At 35.5% G+C, this 22,458-nt stretch overlaps 2 protein-coding genes across 4 annotated transcripts in view; both read left to right on the forward strand.

Annotated features, from left to right (window-relative positions):
* The window catches only part of LOC106639779 (neprilysin-1), a 66,921-nt gene extending 61,719 nt beyond the window's left edge, over positions 1-5,202 (forward strand). For all 3 annotated transcript variants that reach the window (XM_089589673.1, XM_089589667.1, XM_089589672.1), the window contains exons 11-18: positions 656-842; positions 1,084-1,260; positions 1,508-1,605; positions 1,901-1,956; positions 2,117-2,403; positions 3,711-3,869; positions 3,989-4,065; positions 4,886-5,202. In XM_089589673.1, the coding sequence (XP_089445799.1) occupies positions 656-842; positions 1,084-1,260; positions 1,508-1,605; positions 1,901-1,956; positions 2,117-2,403; positions 3,711-3,869; positions 3,989-4,065; positions 4,886-4,985 (1,141 nt within the window). In that variant the 3' untranslated portion in view covers positions 4,986-5,202. The remainder of the gene's footprint in view (positions 1-655; positions 843-1,083; positions 1,261-1,507; positions 1,606-1,900; positions 1,957-2,116; positions 2,404-3,710; positions 3,870-3,988; positions 4,066-4,885) is intronic.
* A 15,002-nt stretch (positions 5,203-20,204) lies between these two features.
* The window catches only part of LOC106639778 (uncharacterized), a 179,218-nt gene continuing 176,964 nt past the window's right edge, over positions 20,205-22,458 (forward strand). The window contains exon 1 of the mRNA XM_089594616.1: positions 20,205-20,315. The gene's annotated coding sequence lies outside the window, so the exon portion shown is untranslated. The remainder of the gene's footprint in view (positions 20,316-22,458) is intronic.

Consider the following 22,458-nt stretch of genomic DNA (forward strand, 5'->3'; position numbering starts at 1 on the left):
TGAAAATTGCAGCAATATCGTGCGACGTATTTTTCTTAAGATCATTAAAAAAAAAAAAAAAAAATCGCAATTCCAATTAATAAGTTTTTGTGGATTATATCATGCAAAAAAAAACACATATATGTATTAATTATAAAATATAATATTTAAGAATAAAAAGCAAAAAAATATTTCGTTCTAAACAAAAATCGTTGACCCAGTAGCTCTTTAACGAAATTTTCATACATGTACATTCGCGCAAAAGTCTTATCAGAAAATAGATGCGACTCTTGGGAGTAACGTCCTTGTATATGCGTGTGTATATTTACACGCAGATTCTATCAAAAATGTTTTCATGCTGTGTACCTGAAAATTATGACGGATGGATTAAAATATTCATGAATTTATAACTTAAGAATTCGATAAAATTGTATATTACGGGTTACGCAAAATATAATGTATATCCAGCATTTAATAAAATCCAAAAGAAAACTGAATAAATTACAATTTGGTTTTCGCAAAGTTGATTTCTTAATTAGAATTTTTTATTTCATTCCGTCAACGAATTTTTAAATTCTTGATATTCGATGCATTTAAAATTGCAATCTTGATTTTTTTTTATCAATTTCGTTAGAAATATATATTTTTATGCGGCGTACGTGTATTTTTTTTCCAGAATGATACACAATGGACTACTGGTACTTTATGCCACGGACATCCTGCATGACATCGTGAATGTGACCGCCAACGAAAACTGGAGCGAGAACTGTGTCAGGTTGACTAAAAACGTTTTCAGCGATGCCGTTGGGATGCTTTACGTTCAACAGTACAACTCTGATTATTTGGAACTTTTGGTGAACAGGGTAACGCTGAACTTTTGTAACTTTTTTCCCTACAAACCAGTAAAATGTCCTACCTATCGTAAAAATGCTTGAATTTTTCAAGCTCCTCGTTTCGTTTGTCCTCTTCCAATAATGTTAGTTTATAACATTCTATTGCATTTATTGCAAAATAAGCTTATTGAATGCGACAACAGAAGGAAAAAACACGTTGTTTGTTCAAGAAGAGAGTAGAAGTTTGTAACGTTGCGACATAAACTTACAGGTCGGAGTATTGTTCGAGCGTATTAAAGAGACACTCGCCGAACGCATGCTCGTGATGCCGTGGTTGGACGAGGAAACGAGAACTCAAGCTGTTTTCAGACTACGCTCTTTACGAGGGAATTTCCGAATTTGGCCAGGATATCTCAATGAGAGTTTATGGGCACACGAAATGGCAAAGGTTTGCATTACATTTTTTTTTTTTTTTTTTTTTTTTTTTTTGTTTGTAGTTGACCATCGAAATCGGAAATAAAATTTTATTTTACTTTCTGCATAGTTTTTAATACATACAATTCAATTTAATCATCTCTCATTTAAAAATATTTTATGGCTAATAACATGCCTCAAATGTAAAATCAGTAGTTATTCAAAAAAAATTAATTTCTCGAATTTTTGATATTTTGTATTGTGAACTTTCATTACATCAGGTTGTCATCGATGAAGATGATTTTTTCTCAACCGTCCTGCGAAGATTCAGACAAATTAGAACCACGGAAAGCCAAACGAAAAGAAATGCGACACACAAGTAAGAGAGAACAACTGAGCATCATCATGACCATCATCAAACCATTGTAAAAGTAAAACACTAGTTGCCACTCTATCCGTTAACGAACAATTGTCATTCCTTTGTTCAAAATAATTATTAATATTATCAAAGACTTACTAAATGAATAGATTATAGTGTTTGCTAGATGGAACAATTATTTCTTATTTATTCAATATTTTTTTTATTTAAAAAAAAATTGATCACGTTTTTCACATTAGAGAGAAAAATCAATTGTACAACTACAAGCGACGGTGTATCGATTTTGTGTTGACAGATGGCACCATCCATTCACTGTCAGTGCATATTACGAAGCCTCATCGAATTCCATTGGTAAGTCTCTTAATCGTTGAAGAAAATATTATGGTTATTGGTATTTCTTTTGCTCCAAAAAGAAAGCGATCGAGGGATTGAAATTGTATCTTGTTCCCAAAATATCATCTTACTTTCTGAAAACCGCAGTAAAAAATTGTTTCCCTGTTTTAATTACAAGTCATCCCGCTGGCGATGATGACGGCGTGGTCCTGGTCATGGGACGGTGGGCCAGCGTACTCCGCTTATGCGACTCTAGGCTCGGTAATTAGCCACGAGGTGCTTCACGCCTTTGATCTTCATCATCGGAGGCTGCCAGTCGATCCCGAGCCCATTGGTGATCAGTGGTCATGGATCACACCAGAGGCCTGGCGCAGGCTGGAGGTCATGATCGAGTGCGTTGCCAAACTGTACGCCAGAAGCTTTTGGAGGAAAGTCAAGTTATTCGGCAATAGCTTTGATGTTCAGGTATAAGATATATTTACCACTGTTTAGCTTCTACATGTACTTCGTACCACACTTTCAGCCAATATAGTCAACATTTAGTGAACCATTTTTACGTACGGTAGTAGCTATTTTTAATAAAAAAAAAAAAAAATGCCAAAAGGTGATATGACGTGGTAGGGCTTTTTTTGCACAAATATAAAAAAGACTGAAAATCTGAAAAAGTGCACGTAAATGTATACAGTGTACAAGAATTTCAATATTAAATAATTCTTTGTGCATAAAGCAGTGTGTGTAGTGCTTATTTGAATATGTATAGTTTTTACTATCTTTAGCACACAATAGCCAATGAGATTTTACTGCTTAAAAAATCAATACAGTAGTGGATGACGTGATATTCTCATTGATGTGATTGATGAAAATTTTCGGAAAGTACACTAATTACGTGAGTTGGATGTATTCCCACTGTTATAGATAAAATTAATTATGAGCATTTTGATTAATAATATAAATTATTATCATTATATATTCGATGATGAGATCGTACATTCTCATTAAATATGCGGTATAAGTACGATGCATTTAATTTTCACGAGAATTATTACTATAAAAGTTTTATTACGAAAAAAAGAGTCCAAATAAAATTGAAAAATTCAAGCATAAAAATATGACTCTATCAAGTCTCCAATGGAACCAAACCATAAATCATTCCTCATTAAGACAATGAAGCCAACTTGCGAGGAAACTCTTGTCAAAGACGAATTAACGGACATCGCTCAAAGGAGGCAGAAATTAGGCGTAAGAGAGAGAGAGAGGCATCAGTTCGCAAGCTCATCGCCTCTTATTCACGTTTTCCACGACCTCATGTTTCCAATTATATGGATATAACCAATATGTTAAATGTCACTGTTAATTTCACGTTGCAATTTTATGAGTTCTTGTAAATGATCAACAGAGTGGTTTAACTTTCTATTTGACGTTTAGGAATATTTCGTTTAGTCCGTATAACTATAAAAGTCGCCTTGCTTTTGCCTGTAACTTTTTAATTTTTTTTTTTTTTTTTTACTCAGAAATCCATGGTCTTATAAAAAGCCACAGTTAAAAAAAAAAATCAACCTGCAGAACTTGATAGTGATATAATATACATATTTACGATTGTTTGTTAAAAAATAGTAACAAAAATAATAAATGTCTTCCGAATTGTTCATTATCGTGCCCATTTTCTTTTTTAAAAATCAATAGCCTGCACGAAAGTACATGGCATTAATTTTACGGAGCTTCTATCTAAAAATCGGGTGAAAAGGCGACAGTAATAACATATTTTTCAACAGTTCGACTGGAACGTCACTAGGAACGAGAACGTGGCAGACATCGGTGCTCTACAGGTTGCCTACCACACGTGGCACACCCTGACGAACGGCAAAGACCGCAGCCTGCCGGGCTTGGAGGCACTCCGGCCCAGCCAACTATTTTTCATCAGCGCCGCCCAAGTGAGATATCATCTCTATTTCTTTTATTAACCCTCGTAGTTTTGTGCGCCTAGCCGAAACATACCCTCGTGCATCGATTTTCGAGCGTCCTTGTGAGTTCCGATCTGTTTTTCTTGCAGACCTACTGTTCGAACATGACTGCTGAGGCCTACGTTCTGTCTGTCGAGCTCGATTATCACACCCCCCAACCGGAAAGGTATCGTTGGATGTGGTGTTTTTTTTTTGCGTTTGGTGCTTGTCATTTTTTAACGCGTGTTCTTTTTTTTACATTACAATTTTACGTTCAAATTAGAATTTATTGCATTTAATATGTTTTGTGTGCTGTCAAATTTTTTTATACTTTTAATAAGGGATATTTGAACAAAAAAATTTTTTTTCAATTTTATTTTAATTTCTATAAGATTGTAGTTACTTAAAATACATCAAGTTTTATAACTTCTGCAGTTTTATTCTTATAAATTTTTTTTTTAATACATTTTTAATTCTTAACATTTAAAATCAATGCGGTATCGCTCGGGGGGGGGGGGGTAACCTTGCGCGACTCTTGCTGTGCGCACTCCAGCCGAAGTCAGAATGCTCGCTGAGAACGGCATTATTGCGTCCTTTCGGATGATGAAGGACGGGGACGAGTTTTTGGGCCTGAAAATAAATTGAATGCATTATTGGTAACTGTACTCATGTAGATTCGGTGAAGTAATGGAAAAATTAAAAGGAAAACTGCATTTTTATCACTTTGCTGATAAAACTTTTAATACATTTTGTTTATACGTTCTTGGATCAAATATACTTTTAACGACTGATGTTATTTATATTATTCCTTGTTTTTGAGTTACCTATTTAATTATTTTTTCTTCCAACTTATACAAGGATAAAACAACATTTTTTATATGCTCTCTTACAAATGAAAGCATTTAGTTATTATTTTGCATAATTTTAATTCCGTTGATGATGACACATTAAATATGAATTAGAAATGTTCATATTTTTACGATCTTATTTGAATTATAATTTTTCAGGATTAACGGAATAATGATGAATTCACACGAATTTGCCGAAGCCTTCCGATGTTCAACTGGTTCTAAAATGAACCCACCAAGAAAATGCAAAACTTGGTGATTTAAAGCGAAAAACCAAGGGCCAATGGCGTAGTAATTTCAACAATGTTGGCAATAAAATGAGCATTATTCGCGCAAACATTAAGACACAGATTTTCGGTACAATGAAGTGAGAACGTGGATTTTTTATCGAAGAAGTCGGTAAATTAGAAGAACAGATTCAAAGTTTTATCAACTTGAGAGAAATTTTGAAGATATTTTACTGGTATCAGGATATAAGAATGGTAAATATCAACATTTTCATTGTACGTATCATTAAAAATATGATGGATTTTAATTTAATTTCAGCAACAGTAGATAAAAAAAAAGGACTTATTCATCCACATGACAGGATGTTTGGCGTTTAAACAAGGGAAGAAAGTTTTCCGCAGGCATCAAGTTTGATTTGAAAAACGATACGAATGTTTTCAAGTGCTGCGACCAACACGCTTTTTTGTCGTAATTCTTACTTACATTAAAATTTCCTATACTTATCCTATACGACATGCCAGTGGAGTTTTTTCAAATGTCCAATGCATACATAAATTTATATGTCATTTTCTCAATTAGATGCAATCCATTCTTAAAATTTAAGTATGTTACTCTAACTTTCTTATAAAGCTTTAGAACGAAGTTCTATCGAGAAGCACAGTTAAAGTATACGAGTATATTTTGGAGAGGCAAAAATAGTAGATTTAATAAAAAAATTTTTTTTATCATTACTTACAAGATTCCAATAGTAACAAATTTAGAAAAAACGATTTAGTTATTGTTGACAAAAAAATAAGTCACCAGCATTTATTTGATAAGACAACAAATACAAAAGAGGTCGTTAAAAGTTCATTTTTTATAATCTGTATATAACTGCAGCTATTTTTATTGATCTTACATTGTGCCAGAATAGTGCGAATTCAAACGAGTATATGTATGCCTCGACGTCAGAAACTGTGATACTTTGAAGCATTAATGAAATTTAAAACAAAGTTAAATAATACAAAAAGTTATAAAAGAAAATTGATAGAAAAATAATACATTCCGTTCAGTAAAATTTACAACGAGTCAAAAATATTTAGAGTACTTAATTTTGAGCGACTCTATCTTTGCATTAGAAAATAAAAATTTTTAAATATAGTGAGTGATGAGCAAATGAAATGTTATTTTTAATTTTTATAGTAATAATTAAGCTACTTTATCGTGTAATTTAACTAGTTAAGCGATACATAATGAAAAATAAATAGTTATGTTTCTATAGCATGATAGAAATAGAAAAGTATTTGAATTCAATGTTAGACACTCATTGAGTATTGAAGTAACTTTTTTTTTACAACTAAGCCTCAAAAATATTATTTTCTTGAAGATTTTATATTATAGATCATCATCCTTTGATTCAAAGTCAGCGTAAAACGAAAATATTCGAATAGCAACAATTTTTTTATTTCTAATGTTCATCACTTTCATAAATATATGTTTTCAACGTTATAATAAAGAGGAAATTTGTTTGACTAATAATTATAATCTATTTTTTAGATATCATTTTATTACGGATGAAAAACTTGTTACAGCACAATGAATAGGTTCCATCTTGCATTATTTGAATTAAATCTTACACGTGTTAAGAAATTAAGTTTAAAGAAGCAATAATAATATTAAAATAGAATTATTAAGCCTGTAAAAAGTGTATTTGCAGTACATCATTAAAAGTGGTATGAATAAATATTTATTTGTAAAGAATTGTTGTTTATCTTTTTTTTTTTTTTTTTTCATACGTGTAATAAAGGTTATAAGTCTGAAAACGAGTTGATTTGCTTAAAGTTTTACAAGCAGTATGAGCATATTATTTTAATATAAAAATAAATCAAACCACAAAAAATTTTGAATATTTAAGTTAATTTTACAATTTAGTCGGTTCATCGAGTATCTTTGAAATATTAAAAACGATTTTATGAAACTTTCACTATCATGTGAACTTTTTCCAATTAAATTACAGTTAGAATTTTTGATTTCCAACTTGCTTACAAAATACAAATGATAAACAAATGACAGGTTGATTTGCATATACATTCATCACTGTTTACATGTTATAGTACAAGTTACATAAGTTTCAAGTATTCTAAGTTTGGTTAATTTATTAATTATTTTATACGGATCAAAAAAAAGATAAAATAATGAAAAGTATGTTGTTTGAGCGAGTTTTCGGTATAATTATAAGAAAAAATTTTATCTTGAGTGAACAGTTAACTGTGTGTAATGAGCCATAATCTAGTGACGTAGAAAATACATTTAATTCTGATTTCCGAAATGCACTGGAAATACGTAAGTCGAGTCTTGTCTTGTAACTTAACATGTCAGCAAATTTTTGTTACAAAATTTGGATCTCTACCATTTTGCAGGTAATTTTTAGCACTGATTCTTTACTAACCTCAATAATTCTTTAACAAATACTTGTACATAAAAAAATCAGTTATAAAACTAATTGTACCATCATACAAATTTCAAGAATTTCTTCCTAATAAAATAAGAATCTTAAACTTTTTGCGGAAGAGATATAATTATTGAAACGCAACGAACTTTTTATTTACTGTAACTTAAATATTCGATACTTTATGCAAAAAAATTTTAAAAATATATGCCGTATAAATACATGAAACTTAAAGTCTTATTGTGTCCAGCTGATGTTTTTTATATCCCTCAATGTCTGTGCTACGTCAGCATTGTTGCAACCTGTTCCAAGAAACTTGAGCTTCAAATATGTATGCATAATAATTTTGTATGAAGACTTGGAATATGCAGAACGCCCGATCGGTAAATTTTGTCAAAACGAGTGGAAGATAAATGTGGAGCCTGCTAAAAACAGGAAGTTCAACGAGGGTAGAAAACAACTATTCAGTTGTTACACTTACGTAAGCAAGTCAAAATTTCTCCAAACGAAAAATAGTATAAGATTCTGATTAATTATATTTCTTGACATTTTTAACAAAATCATTGAATAATTTTTTAAGATACCTTTTGGTTTACGTAATAAGGAGTTGATCAATGATTGAGTATTTCTTAATATGGTATAAAATATGGGAGCAACATACCATTACATTATCTAACAAAGTTTTTGAAAAAACATTTTTGTTGATGCACATACGTTTTGTTATAATAATTAAAACTTTACAACTTTTTTTTTACGCTTGGTAACTTATCAACGGAAGGCATAGTACCTTTCATGGGATTCAGAGTTACTTACTGTTGAGAAGTGGAGTTTAAAAAATGTAAAGACAGAAAATAAAATAAAGATTTGTTATTTTTTAATTCATATGTGATAAAAAAATCTTTCATTTTGTAAAGAAAGACTTTAATTCAAAGAAATTAAGTATTATTAGTTGAAAATCGTATTTAAAAGAAGCTCTGGTAGTAATGAAACACATCACTAGGTGTCATTAGCTACGCTAGTGTAGAGTTACAAACCATACATTACAATTTTTTAAACAGTTATTATTAACCCACAATGTGTATTATAGTTAAAATTATTTTTATACGTTTTTCTATGAATACATAAGCCCTCTTTGATGAAGAAATTAAGACAAATAATGTTTCATTCCTTACTTGATAAAAAAAAGTTAAATATTGAGGTAGTTTAAAAAAAAAAATTTGATTATTTGTATTAAATATTCGTAAGAGATTTCAACATAAAATCAATATTAACTGATATTAGTCTCACATTAAAGTTTCATTTCAATTTATGCATAATCAATGAAATTAATTCATCTTTTATTAAAAAGCAATAATTTTTTTAGAAAGTTGATAAGGTCAGTAACTACTACAGATTGCCACGAGAAAATAGAAATGATCCGCTAAATATTTATAATTTGTTGGATGAAGTATTTTATTCTGGACCATACATTTTTACTTGGACCCATAGATCACGAGATTATACAATTAAATCTATAGAAAATGTTCAAGATATTGATCGTACAGATCAGAAAATAGTATTGAAAATACTATTACTTTGTACAAAAAGTATACAGTATCCTAAAAACATTATAAGCATAATTAATAGATTTTGTAAATATTACAACTATCGAAGTCTCATTACTCGTCACAAACAACAAAGTTTTTACATGAAACTAAAGTTTTGGGCGTCCATGAATCACAGCTTATTAAAGTTCAATGATACTAAAGTAAAAAAAAATATTTTGCATGGTAAACGTTCTTACGAACTTGACTTACAAAAACCGAAAATTATTGACAAAAACCATAAAAATTATCCAACAAGCATATCTAGTCATTCATACAAAACAAGAGTTTTACTGTCAACAAATTCAGATCTGAATTCTCAATTTTTCAAAACACCCGATCGTCAGTCCTCACTTTACGATGGTAAAAAATCGAAATCAGATTTCTTAAATTTTGATCTGATTAAAAATGCAGTGAAAATGGGATATCTCAGAGATCAGCCCGACATTAAAGACCAGCAAGACATCGACCACAAAATCGAAGAGAATTTCGCCAAGATCTCAAACAGATTGAGATGGGAAAAAACGGCATTGCTGGAAAATGAAAATCTCAAAGGTGGCCTGATTTCCAGCAACGACATAATTTCCAGCCAAAGAGGAGAAAAAGCTTCAAACTCAGCAAAAAGCAATAGGCAATCGATCAGCCGCAAAGCGCAAGCTGGACACTTGCTGTTCCCCTCGAGGAGCTCACAAATAGATACCCCAATGCTGGAGACGATAAAAATAGACCGACATCCCGACAACCGGCGTAAGAGTCAGATAGCAATCTGGCCCAAATCTGTTGGATACTCCACCAATAGCAACGAACCAGGACTAAACGCTCAAGGTGATTTTCTTTCGTCCTTTCCATTAGATTCTGTCGACGACAACGTGGATTATAGTAGTAGTAAAAATCAAGATTTTGTCAAACTCATCGACGACATACATATTCTTCTCAAGTATCCTGACAGCTCTGCGCAAACGAGCGTCTCGGAAACGAATAACTCGACAACAGGACTTGAAAATGGAAATTATTACAAAAGTTACATTCAAAATAAACTTAAGGCTTTACGTGACTGGGCAATCGATACGTATGATAAACTTAAAAGCTTCGTCGTATCATTTGATACTAAAAAGTTAGTGACTGATGTTCATCGCAACAATTCATTGCTATGTAAAACAAAAAATATTCTGGATACAGATGACGGCAACTTAGTTAATTCTGATTCAATTTTCAAGGATTCTCTGAATGATAAAACAAAAGAAAAAGAGACTTGCAATACTTATGATTATGACGAAGACATTCATATTTCTAGAAAACAAAGTAGTGCGTATTACGACGATTATTATAACTATGAAAACTCTGAATGTCTTTCTGATAAAGAGAAAAATAAATTTTCAAAAGCAAGATTTGTAGGAAGAAAGTTATTATCACAAAGTTATGCTGAATATCCTTCAGAAAATCGGATTTTAGCCGGAAAAAATTTCAAAACGTACAACAAACCATTTCAAAAAAATGTAAGAAATGAAAAGGGAAAAATCCAAGCGAATCAGGCGAAGATAGATAAAACAGTTGATAAATTTAATCTCAGTAAAAAAAATCGATATTTAAACGATACTCGTAAAGTTTCTGGACTTGCACGTGATGGAAATCATGAAACAAAGCTGTGCAACGAGTGCAATGCAAAGTATAAATATTCCAAAAGGCAATTAAAAAGTATACTTCAAGACGAAGAGTCGATTGATCGCCCACTGGATGAAGGTTCGCCCAAACATTTACGTATAAGCGGCGACTTGTTCGGGTACGATTACGATGTGACTGACAGTGAGAGCGAGAATTCAAGAATTGAGAGAGCAAACGATAATTCTGACGAAGAAAATTCAAATGTGGGCTGGTCTAAAAAAGGAGAGCACGATTTATCCGTGAAGAGAACCCTCCGCTTGCACCTAAAAGATAAAAAATCCAATGGAAAATTAAAAAAGAAACCATCCAAAAAATCTAAAAGGTGTTCCGGTGAATCTCATTCTAAAACAAATCCTGCTCAGCGAAGTTTCGAAAATACATCCCGAAATCGAAGAGCTGACCGCGTAAAAAGAGACCGATACGGAATGGCTGTATGGAGTAATCCAAATGGTTGTCCAACACCCATTCATGAGTCACGAAGTCCCCTGCAAAAGATATCAGATTTTTTCAAAAGGAAATTCGGCAAAAGAAATAGGACGAAGAAAGTGTTGACCATACCACCAATTTCTTGTAGAAACGGGTGCGATTCCTCGGGCGATAAGAACACTGATCGTCAAAACTGCAACTGTCACCACGACGTATTCGATGAGTCAACGATGATCAACAAAAACGAGAGAGATTTCACGTCCGTCGCTGTTGATACCCAGGAACCTGATGACGATAACATGGATTTTAAAACACCGTACAACGATCCGGATGAAGTCATCGAACCTGATCTCTATGATACCACGTTAACGAGTGATCGAAATGACGACTACTGCTGTGAGGATTACCATTTTCGTAAAAAAAACAAACCACCGCACGAAATAATGCCTCTGACGACTGAAGTAGCGACTCAAGGATATCCAGGTCAATATTACAGTTGTTAGTGTAGAAAAAAAATTAAATCTATTTAATCACATATGCTAACGTTTTATTTTAATATTTTTTTAGATCCAAACGGAGAAGATGTAAAGAATAAAAAAATTCGAAGAATGAAAAAAGTTCTGAAAATTCTTAATTTCGTCAATAAGTTACAAAAACTCTTGGCTGACGAAAAAGAACCTTTCCTTGTTGGTGATAACAAGGATGGTTTGGAAATAAAGTTAGAAAAAATGTACATTCAAACAGGGCAGAATCAATCAACTGGTAAAGATACATTTAAGAACGAATCCAATAAGTATAAAGCAAATAATTTATGCTCGCACACTCCATCCTCTGATGAAAATAACGAAAATAGAGTACATAAAACATGTAAATGTACAAGATATAGAAATAGTAAAAATTTTGATGATATAGGTGATCAAAATTTGAATGAAAAATTATTTAGGAATGGTAAAAATTATATCTTTCGTAATACCGCTATCAAAAAGCACAAAGAATTTGATAACAATGATGTTTTTGAAACATATGTAGAGAGTCCATTGCAAAATTCTTTAGAAGACAATGACCAAATCGTAAGGAAGCCTGTCGTTGAAAAAGATCATATTGAAGACCAAAAGCTTATTGGGGAGGATGAGTCACTATCGTTTGATGAAAATTTCGCATCAGATAGACAATTAAGAAGAAGAAAGAAAAGATGGCCATGGAAAAGAAAAAAGAAACGTCGAAAAGGAAAAAAAAGGACAAAATGGTTCCAGCGGAAAAACGGTCAACGATACAAACGTTACCGAGATTGATATTTTTCAATGATAAAAACGCTCGTAGAGATTTTGCATTCAAAGAACTGATCGGTGAAATAAAAAGCCTACAGCATAAACTTTCCGTGCTTTAAAAATTGTCTCGTACCACAGTCATAATTAGTTAACGATATTTAAATTTGCAGAAGGTTTATTTTACAATTATGTATGCGTAAATATTGATAAGATTTGTGTGGTGATAATTATAATAATTTTGTTGATATGCCAAGGTAAATAGGTATAATCATTAAATAAAATTAATACACTAACAAAATGTGGTCCAAGTCAAAGCTGTGTACATGAGAAATTTAGTATTATAAAGCTCAGACGCATCTTTAACAAAGAACTTTTATATTATTAAACAAAATTTTTTTATTACGTCTGAAACCAAACTGAATCCATCTCAAATCGTGTTATGATTTAAATCAGAATGTAATGATAAGAAAAATCTTTTAAAACTAAATAAAAAAATTTTTTGAACTATTTATTGAAAACTTAGAAAATGCGATGACTTGACTTATTTACAAAACTTTAGTAGATGTTACTTAAAAGTTATAAATGATTTGAAAGCAATACACATACATAAAATGCAAAATATTTTAAATCAATTAATATATTACAGTATCAGTTGTAATAAGATTAAACTATAAGAAAACAAGAATTAATACAATGTGTAACCTGAAGATCTATCGATGTTTGTATTATCCCTCACCGAGTCGACCAAGTAATTCCAAGGTGCAGATGGTACGCAATTGTTCGGTAGACTGCTATCAAGTGCAATGCCAACTGAAGGTCCGTAAATGCACTCAGCCTAATTCTGGGCAAGTTGATATTAGAGAGATGAGCAGATTGGGATAAGGACTTCAATTGCCCCTGGGTTTTCCCTCTATGATTTCTTCAGTATCTATAACATTGCTCCTTACAGACAAGTATTAGTTTTGAGTGAGATTAAAAATTTTTTCCCAAAGTTAAGTAGATTTTACTGGTGTGATATACTGATGTATAGTATACTTAAATGGTATTTTTTTCCAAAATGTTTACTTATATAAATATGTGAGTTTTATTTGTGAGAACGATAAGTAATAAGCCTGCAATATGCACATCACATGTAAACAGAGAAATTTTTTGGGACCAATGTCATGATAAAAATTGAGGTGACAAAAGAGTCACATGATATATGTTATATGCTTAGCAAAAAGTCGATGTGTTAAAAATGAGCAAAATAACTCTTGAACATATATTTTTGTTGTGACATTACTACCTGTGCCACTGTGTTTAAAATTTATAGAACATTCGTTCACGTCCACACCCATGTACACGAGGCAATTGTCACTGCTGACTGTTAGGCAAAGTACACAAGGTAAAAAAGAAGAGAGAGCAAGAGCTCGGAAAGAACTATGACCATGTAAATGCTGATATTTTTTAGCTCCAAATCTATGCAAACTTGTATAAATAAAAATAGGGGGGTGAAACACATAATAATTATATAAGAACGACCTAAAGCCAGAAAAATAATAATAGAAGCTTGAATATAGAAACACAGTTAGTAGTACAGAGAGCCATAGGTAAATAAAGATGTCATATGAATACAAAGGGGAAAAAGTGAAGACCACAAATAGAGTTGTAAAAGCAGAATCTTTAAAAAGGAGCATGGATGAAAAATGACTAAAATATAGAAAAATACCCAATGTAAACAGTATTTTAACTGCAGGCTTATATGTAGCAATTGAAAGATACATTAATGTTGATTAACACTTCAAAATTAGATATCATGAACGCAAAAAAAATCATGAAATATTAATAGAGTTAAAACTAATATAAAAATCAAGGAAAAGAGACACAGAGATATAAAAATATTAACATCATATGGGATAAAACAGATGCAAATATGGCAACACAAATAAGCATAAAATTGTAGAATTAAAGACACACACATGAAGACGTAGATGCATATATTTAGAGACTAAAAAACAAGGTTACGAACAGAAGTATTAAAAACAATACTTAGTAATAGAATGCATATAAAAAAATATTGAGACATAAATAAAAGGATACAGACTTAAACTTTAATAAAAATGAAATTGCATAGTTACAGAAATGCAAAGTCATAAATTCATAAGAATAATTCATAAAAATGACACAAAAATCACGGTGGAGTAACTGTATATGATAAAGGTTTAATGAAAAAGAAAGATTAAGGGTTTTTTAAACTTCAGTATAGAAGAAACTATGAATCTTTGAGCTACTTTAGAAGCCAAAAAATATGATGTTGAAACAGCCCGTTCATTTTGTTCCTAATTACAATTACGGGAGTTGCTCGTGAGGGAGGATGAAGCCCTACGAAAATAGATTCATACATTTATGTATTTATGTATATATTTTTTAGTGATGCGATTCTCATAACTTCAAAAGTGCGTTTTTTATAAATAAATAAGATTTACTGCAAGTATAATATTAAGATAAGCAGCTAACTATTTATTAACAAATATGACTGCCCAAACTCTTTGATTTTATTTTTGCATATATTACAATTGCGGCTGCCTTAAGTTTGTAATTTAATTTTATAACTTTTAGAAAAATGTTTTTTTTTCTTGTGGTTCAAATTTGATTCGTAAGCCCCTGCTGTAACGATTCGATAAAACAGAATTCACCTAAATTTTCATCTTGCTTTCATCGTTCTTTTGTTAATCACTATTTTTATCATCAGCTTTTGCATTGTAATCACTTTTTGAAGATTTTCTCATGTAGGCTCTCGTACAAAGAGTAGGTAGGGTATGTGAGAATTATGTAGGGGTAACTCAATTAAAAGAAAAAAAAAAAAAAAAAAAAAGAGAGAGAGCGAGAAAGCGTGCCGGCTGTGTCAGCCACGTGGGGTCTGGATACACGCAAGGGGCCCCTTTTGTTAACCATTGGTGCGAGCAAGACGGAGCTCCAGCCGCCTGCAGCAGCTACAACAGCAGCAGGAGAGCCGGTCGCCTGAGCCGAGAGAGTGAGTCTCCAGTGCCAGTCCGAGGGCCTTGCCTGCCGCACATAGTCCCTCGGTCGCTGCCGCCACTTTTTGTACGTCTACCTACACACACTTTTGTATTCAAGTGCCGTGAACGCGAGTTCCCATTTTTATTTCAGTGCAGTGCGTTCGAGTATTTTATTCCCGTTCATAAGATCTTTATCAAGAAAATGGCACCACATTTTTCATCGATTCTCCACCATCGGTATCGGTACTTCTTATCTTGATCCAATCATTTTTTGTTTTTTATTTATCGAGATTTTTCGTTGTCATTCAGTCCGTAAAGTTTTATTTTTACCATTTTTATCGTTAAGCCGATCCGATCGTCGGTCCGTTGTTGCTACAGTTGGCTCTCTATGTATCCTTAAAGAGTGTTCAAAGTGTGAGGCAGAGGAATTTTTGTGGCTCATTGGAGTTGGAACTTTAATTGGCGCCAAGCCGCAGGTTATATTTCGTAGCCGAATGTACTGTGAGTGTGTACATGTGTGCGAGTCTACTATGACGTGACGTGATACGTAGAAGATTAGGTGTAAAAGCAGGTAGCTTCAAAGTAAAAATGTCCAGAATCCTGATCGTGGATGCAAACACTATCTGGAATAATTCCTTTGAATCTCTACTACGATATCCAGAAAAACTCCCGGAACTACTGTACCTAGTTATGAAAAAAATTGCAAAGTATTCATGCTTTCAAAAGAGAATGCAGGAGGAAAAAAAAAGAATCATAGTTGGAGTGTAGCGAATCAATGTCGCAAATAGTATACGCGATAACCCCGGGGTGCGGTTGTTATGCATCGAGGCCACCGATAATCGAAACAACGGCGATAGCATCGGTGCTAAAAAGCAACAATCATGTTGCTTCGACCTGTTTCCACTTGAGCGAATCATGAAGGTGGTAAAAATTATGAAACGGAAAGAGTACCAGTTGTTCGTTTTTGTCTAGATGTCCTGATGAAAGAAAGTGATTAATGAGGACTCAAAGTCTGGAAATTGTTCAATGATTCGTTAATTTCAAAGTAATGTTGATAATCAGTGTCAAAAAAATCCTTATACCAGGCCACATTATAAAATGAAAATTGCTGTGACGAGAAATTCACTAGCTGATATAGCCTTTGAACGCATTATTTTAAGCCCACTCGAGTCGTTTTTTGCGCTGAACATAAATACCCCGCGTTGAAGTCGAAATGCCATCCGATCATAAACAAACGATGCGTTGGTTGAGCTAGTGGCCAACATGTTAACTTCACGCACTACTGCAAAGAGAGTGCACCGGAGACAAACAGACGCGCGAGAAAATGTCCGTATATAGTTACGGGTGTTCGGAAAAAAGAGCTCGCGCTACTGCACCACGTTTCCCTGCAGAGACACGGAGCTTCGTTTCTTTCGGTCCATCCACGCGAGTAAGTGCACCGAACGTTATTTCACTTTGAAGAACAAGAGCAGAGCCAACCCAACAACCTGCCCAACTGCATATCTCTTGTTCCCTCGAAACCCGCTTATATACACGTCTCTGGGGCCCGCTTACTTTTCACACGCACACCCACACACAAAGAAATGCCGAGCGTGTGTATACGCGCGCCGATCGAGATCGCAGCCTCCTCTACGCCATACTCCAGCCTCTCTCTCTTCGGATCGACTCCTCTCCCGTCGCTGTCCGGCCTCTCTCTCTCTCTCTCTCTCTTGCCTTACACTCTCTCGTGAATTCGTTTCGACGTTGGTTTACCGTTGTTGTACGTCTCCCTTCCCCGGCAACTTCTCGCGTTTATCCACAAAACCGCAGGTCTCGTTGATCCGCCGAGAAAAAAGAGAGATCGGCAGATTTTCCACCTGCTCCCTCGTCGCCGTCGCCCACGATCGGCTTTGTTTACACTCAGGTGATTCCCCGGAGCGAGGGAACAAGCTCGTTGCGTCACCGCGTAGGTGTGCACGGAGATCTGAATCATCCTCTCCCAAGAGCTCTCTCGTGAATTCAGAAATAGCGCGCAGGCGGCCGATCGGATGAAAATATACCTACCGCCAGTCGTACAACAATACAAATGAAGCTCGCCGAGTTTTTTTAAAACCCGCGATACCAAGTGCAAGAAGCGGCGTATATAATACATCGGTGTAAGTAGCGTCCGTGTATTTTTCAGCTCGGCCTCTACATAGGATATTATACATCTGGTCGAAGGCGAGTGTTTGCGCAACTCTCTCTACGTATACGTTCACAGAAACATTACATCCCGATTGGGAAAAGAGATCAAACGTCCTGGGTTTCGAAAGATGAAAGGAACAAAAAAAAAACGAGTCTGTCGAACGTCGGGGCGCGTGTGCGGCGCGAATAAAATAATCTAATCGCTCTCTCGAGGGCCGAGCGACGTAACGAGCACGTATATACGCACTAGAGATTACACTCGAGCGGGGGTTACTATAGACTCGTACGTAAAGAGAACTCGGAGAATTGGATTGTAGTATACGAGGGACGCAAAAAAAAAAAAAAAAAAGATCGGAAAGCTGGGAGTCTGATGCCATATGCGGTATGTTATTTCAGATCGAGTATAGGTGAAAGGTCCAGTTTTTTTTTATTCCTAGTTTATATCGTATCCCCGTTTATTCGTTGATTTTTAACTGTAAGTGCGCGTGGAAGTACTACAGCCTCGTTTCTCTCTTCCGGCGTTGCGTTGGCGTCTTTTTATTCCCGCAGTGGAAAACGGAGACAGATCGATAGCCTGGACTTATGACGCCTCGCGTTACCGATCAAAGGGGCTTCTGCTTCTTTTCTCCCGACCTGCGGTTTCTCTTTCCGCTCGACGAGTCTTCTTTTTCATCAGCTGGCGTATACAATTGCAGCTCGAACTCTGCTCCCCTTAGCTTGCAGTGCCGTCACACGGTATAAGCTGAGAGAGAGAGAGAGAGAGAGAGAGCGAAGACCCCGAAAAGTACAGTAGGCTCATGTAGTTACGGTGTATCGTGTGGCTGCGCGTGGGTGGTGCAGCGCCACGTGCGCCTTTACGTATATATACAAAGCACAAGGGAGAGTTTAATTGCAGGGCTGTCGACAAGCGAACGGAAATACCCCGCGTGCACAGTTATTTCATTTCTTTTTTCGTTAATTTTTGTTTCTCTTTTTTTTTTTTTTTTTTTTTTTTTTTTTTAACTCAAAAAATGCCGATTTTCCAATGATTGCGAGCGCGTCATGCTTCTCGGAGCGAGAAAATGGCCAAGAGTATAATAAATTTTTCTCGCGACTACGAGTATCCACACTGCTCCTGTCCGTATAGTTATTCTTGTTGCGGGTCTATGGCTAATTGTGCACTCTCGTCGGGTTGTGCTACTCCTCTTGCGAAACACCGTAATTGTGCTGTTTGATACAGGTATACGAGCAAACGGGTTGAACAATTTCTTCCCCCCCCCTCCCATCAACCTTGGCACATCGAGAAACTACGGGGAATCTTGAAACTCGAGATGATAATCGCGGCTATTTCACACCCGAACAATGAATTATTCTTGAGAATACGATTTTAACGTACATATACGTATAGTCTTGTTACGCAAATCACGATGATTTACGCAGGCTCGTGATTTCCAAAGATGAGAATCACTAGCCCATACTTTAGATGTATAGAGGCATGCATTCGAGTTTCATGCACTTGGAAAGTTGGAAAATCGTTTCGTCAATAGGCACGCCGAGATCCGTGAAAGTCGTTTTATCGGCGCACAAACGGCGATCGGTTAATTTCGATACCAAATGCTAAAAATGCATGCCATGCCGTGAAGGTAAATAAAAACTTTCGAGTGTCCCAGATCGGCAGTATACACTTGGACGTGGCACGCGCGCGTACATAATAATCGTACGACGCCACAGACCCCCGCATCAGCCTCGAAAGCTATGGGCTCGCGTTTCCAGTCCCCATATGATACCTATGTATGCACAACGATCGCGATCTCTCGGGCTGCCGGTTAATTGCGTCGCGCACTGATTAGGGTACGATCTCTCGACGAGCCGAGCGAGCACGTTACACGAGAACGGAAGCCGGTCATTGGGATGAAAATGGAGCGCCTGCTTTTTCCAACCCGAGAAAAATCGTCATGTACTTTCTCTCGCTGCGCCTCGCACATTATACACGCGTCTTCTCGGGTAATAAACGCTTGTGCTCTATAGCGTAAGTATATAGGTTGCTCCTATATATATATATTTGAGCCAGCAAAAATCAAAGGGCATACTTGCAGTAACAGACGGATGGTTTATACGCGTATAGTCTATATGAACGGTTGTAGCGCTACCGATCTCCTTTTTCCCCACGGCAATACAAAAATACGAATGAGAATTTTTATATCTCTCTGTGCTTCTCCCAGTTGAGGGGTCTCTTCTACATATATTCATATACGTGTACACATTTACAGTGCATGTGCTATAATAATCTTCGGCTTGGCAAGAAGAGAGAGAGATAGAGAGTGAGAAAGAGAGATCGGCCACAAAATCTGTGCAACACGTGTGCACGCGTGCCTTCTCCTATACTCATACTTCCCCCCTGCCAGCACGTAGATACATGGATGCTGCAAGTGAGGGGGGGAGTGAGAAAAAGGAAATAAGATGCGCCCAGAATGTTGGCTTGTTTCGCGTGCGTGAGTGCGAGCAATTGCCGATCTCGGTGTGTCCGTGTGTAGTGCTACTGTTACGTGCCTCTGTGTGAACCAGTGTATATATCAATCTGTGATTTTCAGTGAGTCCGAGTGATCGCGCCAAAGCCAACCGGTGTAGGTATATATACTATACACTCTGTGGTCAGCAGCAGCACCAACAGTCGAGATTGGGTGTGCGAATGCAAAAGCTCATCTCGATTTCCAGGGTGTTGGACGGGTATATATATATATATATATATATATATATACCGAAGGAATAAAGTATACATTACACGTGTGGATGGAGAGGGGCGTGCCATGGTCAGATGTACGTGCGTGAAATTCATCCGGTTTTTACGTATAGGTAAGTGTACAGGTATAAGTCCATATGTAAGAGAGAAGAAGAAGGTGATGGTCGCTCGCAAACTGGATATGTACATGCTTTGGGGCAGGAAAGGGGGGTACTTGTATACATTTAGTGCCGGGGAGACGACTGTCACGCTCGCTGAAATGACAACCAACGACTACATTTGTAGAGGCTTGAATGCCAGGTTTAGTTTGCTATTATACATTTGCTCTCTAAACATTTTATTCTAGGTTTACAATCGAGCTTTCTTATTTAATTGTTAGTCACTCAGATGTCTCTGCGAGATGTATAATGTTTGTTTTAGCAATGTTTATGGCTTCGTTCATTCGCATCCTTTCGTGCCTTCATTTTTCACTTGTCATCTGGCTTTTTTTGATATTCATAAATGGTGGTCATTGCGGTTAAATAGCAACTAGTACGAGTAATATACCTTCTTACTTTGTATGATTTACAGCAGAAGGATATTAGCACCAATTTACCGAATAATGTGCCCCTTGGAGCCTCACAACTTGTTTTCTGTTTATTTTTCTCATGTATAGCATACATTTTTTTTGGGTCTTTCCTGCCATTTGTGGCCCTATGATAATCTTTGCCACGTTTTACAGCCATGTATTGAATGCACATAATCCATAAATCTGTAGCATCTTTGTACAATGATCCTCCCTTAGAGCCGACATCTATAATTGAGCCTACACATTTTATCGAGAAGTTATCGATTAATTGCTTTGTTCACTTCAATTTGAGCAGTTTTTTAACGTTTTCAGCGGTTTCTCTCGTTCAACTCCATTATTGGCCATGGCTTGGAAATCAAGGACTTTAAGTGTTAGTCTTGGTTTCCTTGATTTCATCAGCGTATATTCTATACCCAGTTAAAAATGAAACTTTTTTCGTCAACTTCCGTTTATTATTAGTACCCCTAAAAAATTCAACCAGGACACTATATCTGCTTTGGTACTACAGATTAAATTGCATTATTTGAGGTTCAACGTATTTTGGGATTTCTCGAGAGCACATCAGTGGAGATGTTTTCCTACATAAGTATGCTTGTTTAGTACACCTGTTATTTTTCAATTATTAAGCTCTTAATTTACGTTTCGTCTAGGTACGCGTCTTCAATTCTTTGAAGCAATTTTTAAATAACATTAATCAGTCAAAGTCACCATCAGAATCACCGTACTTCCCCTTTGTGCTTTCTGGTGATAAGCTTTAAGCTCTCACTGTGAGTCTACGCGCTAGAAACAGTAAATTATATGAAAAAACATGGAATTACCTATTTTGAGAAATTAATTAATTTTGTAAGCAAGTACTACATTTAGACTACTGCTTAAATCAAATTGGGTTATTGGAAAAAGGAAAGAAGTTCTCCAGGAAGGTGAGAAAAAAGCTCTGTCAAAAATAAAACACAGACAGCTTCTCCAAATCATACAGCTCCCACTGACTAGAACAGCCCCATCTTATCTCTCGGCGGTCTCGAGCTTAAAAACGCCTCCCAACACAAACGTATGCATTCACAATACATACGAACAGAGAGTGCACTTGTTTCACGTATGAAGCTATTGCTGCTGCAACAGCAAAGTGCACGAGAGTACAGCAGCATCAGCAGCATCGAGAGCAGCGCGCGGTTTTCGAAAGGCGAGGTCGACCTATCGGTAACGAGCATATCCTGTTCCAGTCGAAGATCAAAGCCTCCTCGTGTGGAAGAGAAGGAGAGGAAAGCATTTCCTGCGTTTTTCCCCCACCCCTTTTTACGCTCTCTCTCTCCCCCTATTTATCTTCTTGCAATCTCCGTGATGCCCCCTTCACCGTCATTCATTGGCTTCGAGCGTACACGTCTCGTATACACTTTCCGAACTGTGAAGATCCTTTGACTTTCTAGAAGTTGAACGATTATTGCGCGGCACCCAACGCTCTGCAAACTATGAGAAAATTTCATTGTACTGTAATGTACGCATCTGTTAATCATCGTTTAGCACCATAGTGCAGGTATTTATCACCGAAACATGAAAATCCTTGCTGTTTCACTAATCAGCGTACTTACAATGAATCTACTACATGAATTAATAATCTAATGTTTACACTGATTTATTGATTTTACGGTATAATCCGATACAGATCTGAAGCATTCGTTACTGTATTCACT

The sequence above is a fragment of the Copidosoma floridanum genome, unplaced genomic scaffold (assembly GCF_036245765.1).
Source record: "Copidosoma floridanum isolate Cflo_tuat_1 unplaced genomic scaffold, Cflo_Japanese_pri ptg000001l, whole genome shotgun sequence".
Taxonomy (NCBI): domain Eukaryota; kingdom Metazoa; phylum Arthropoda; class Insecta; order Hymenoptera; family Encyrtidae; genus Copidosoma; species Copidosoma floridanum.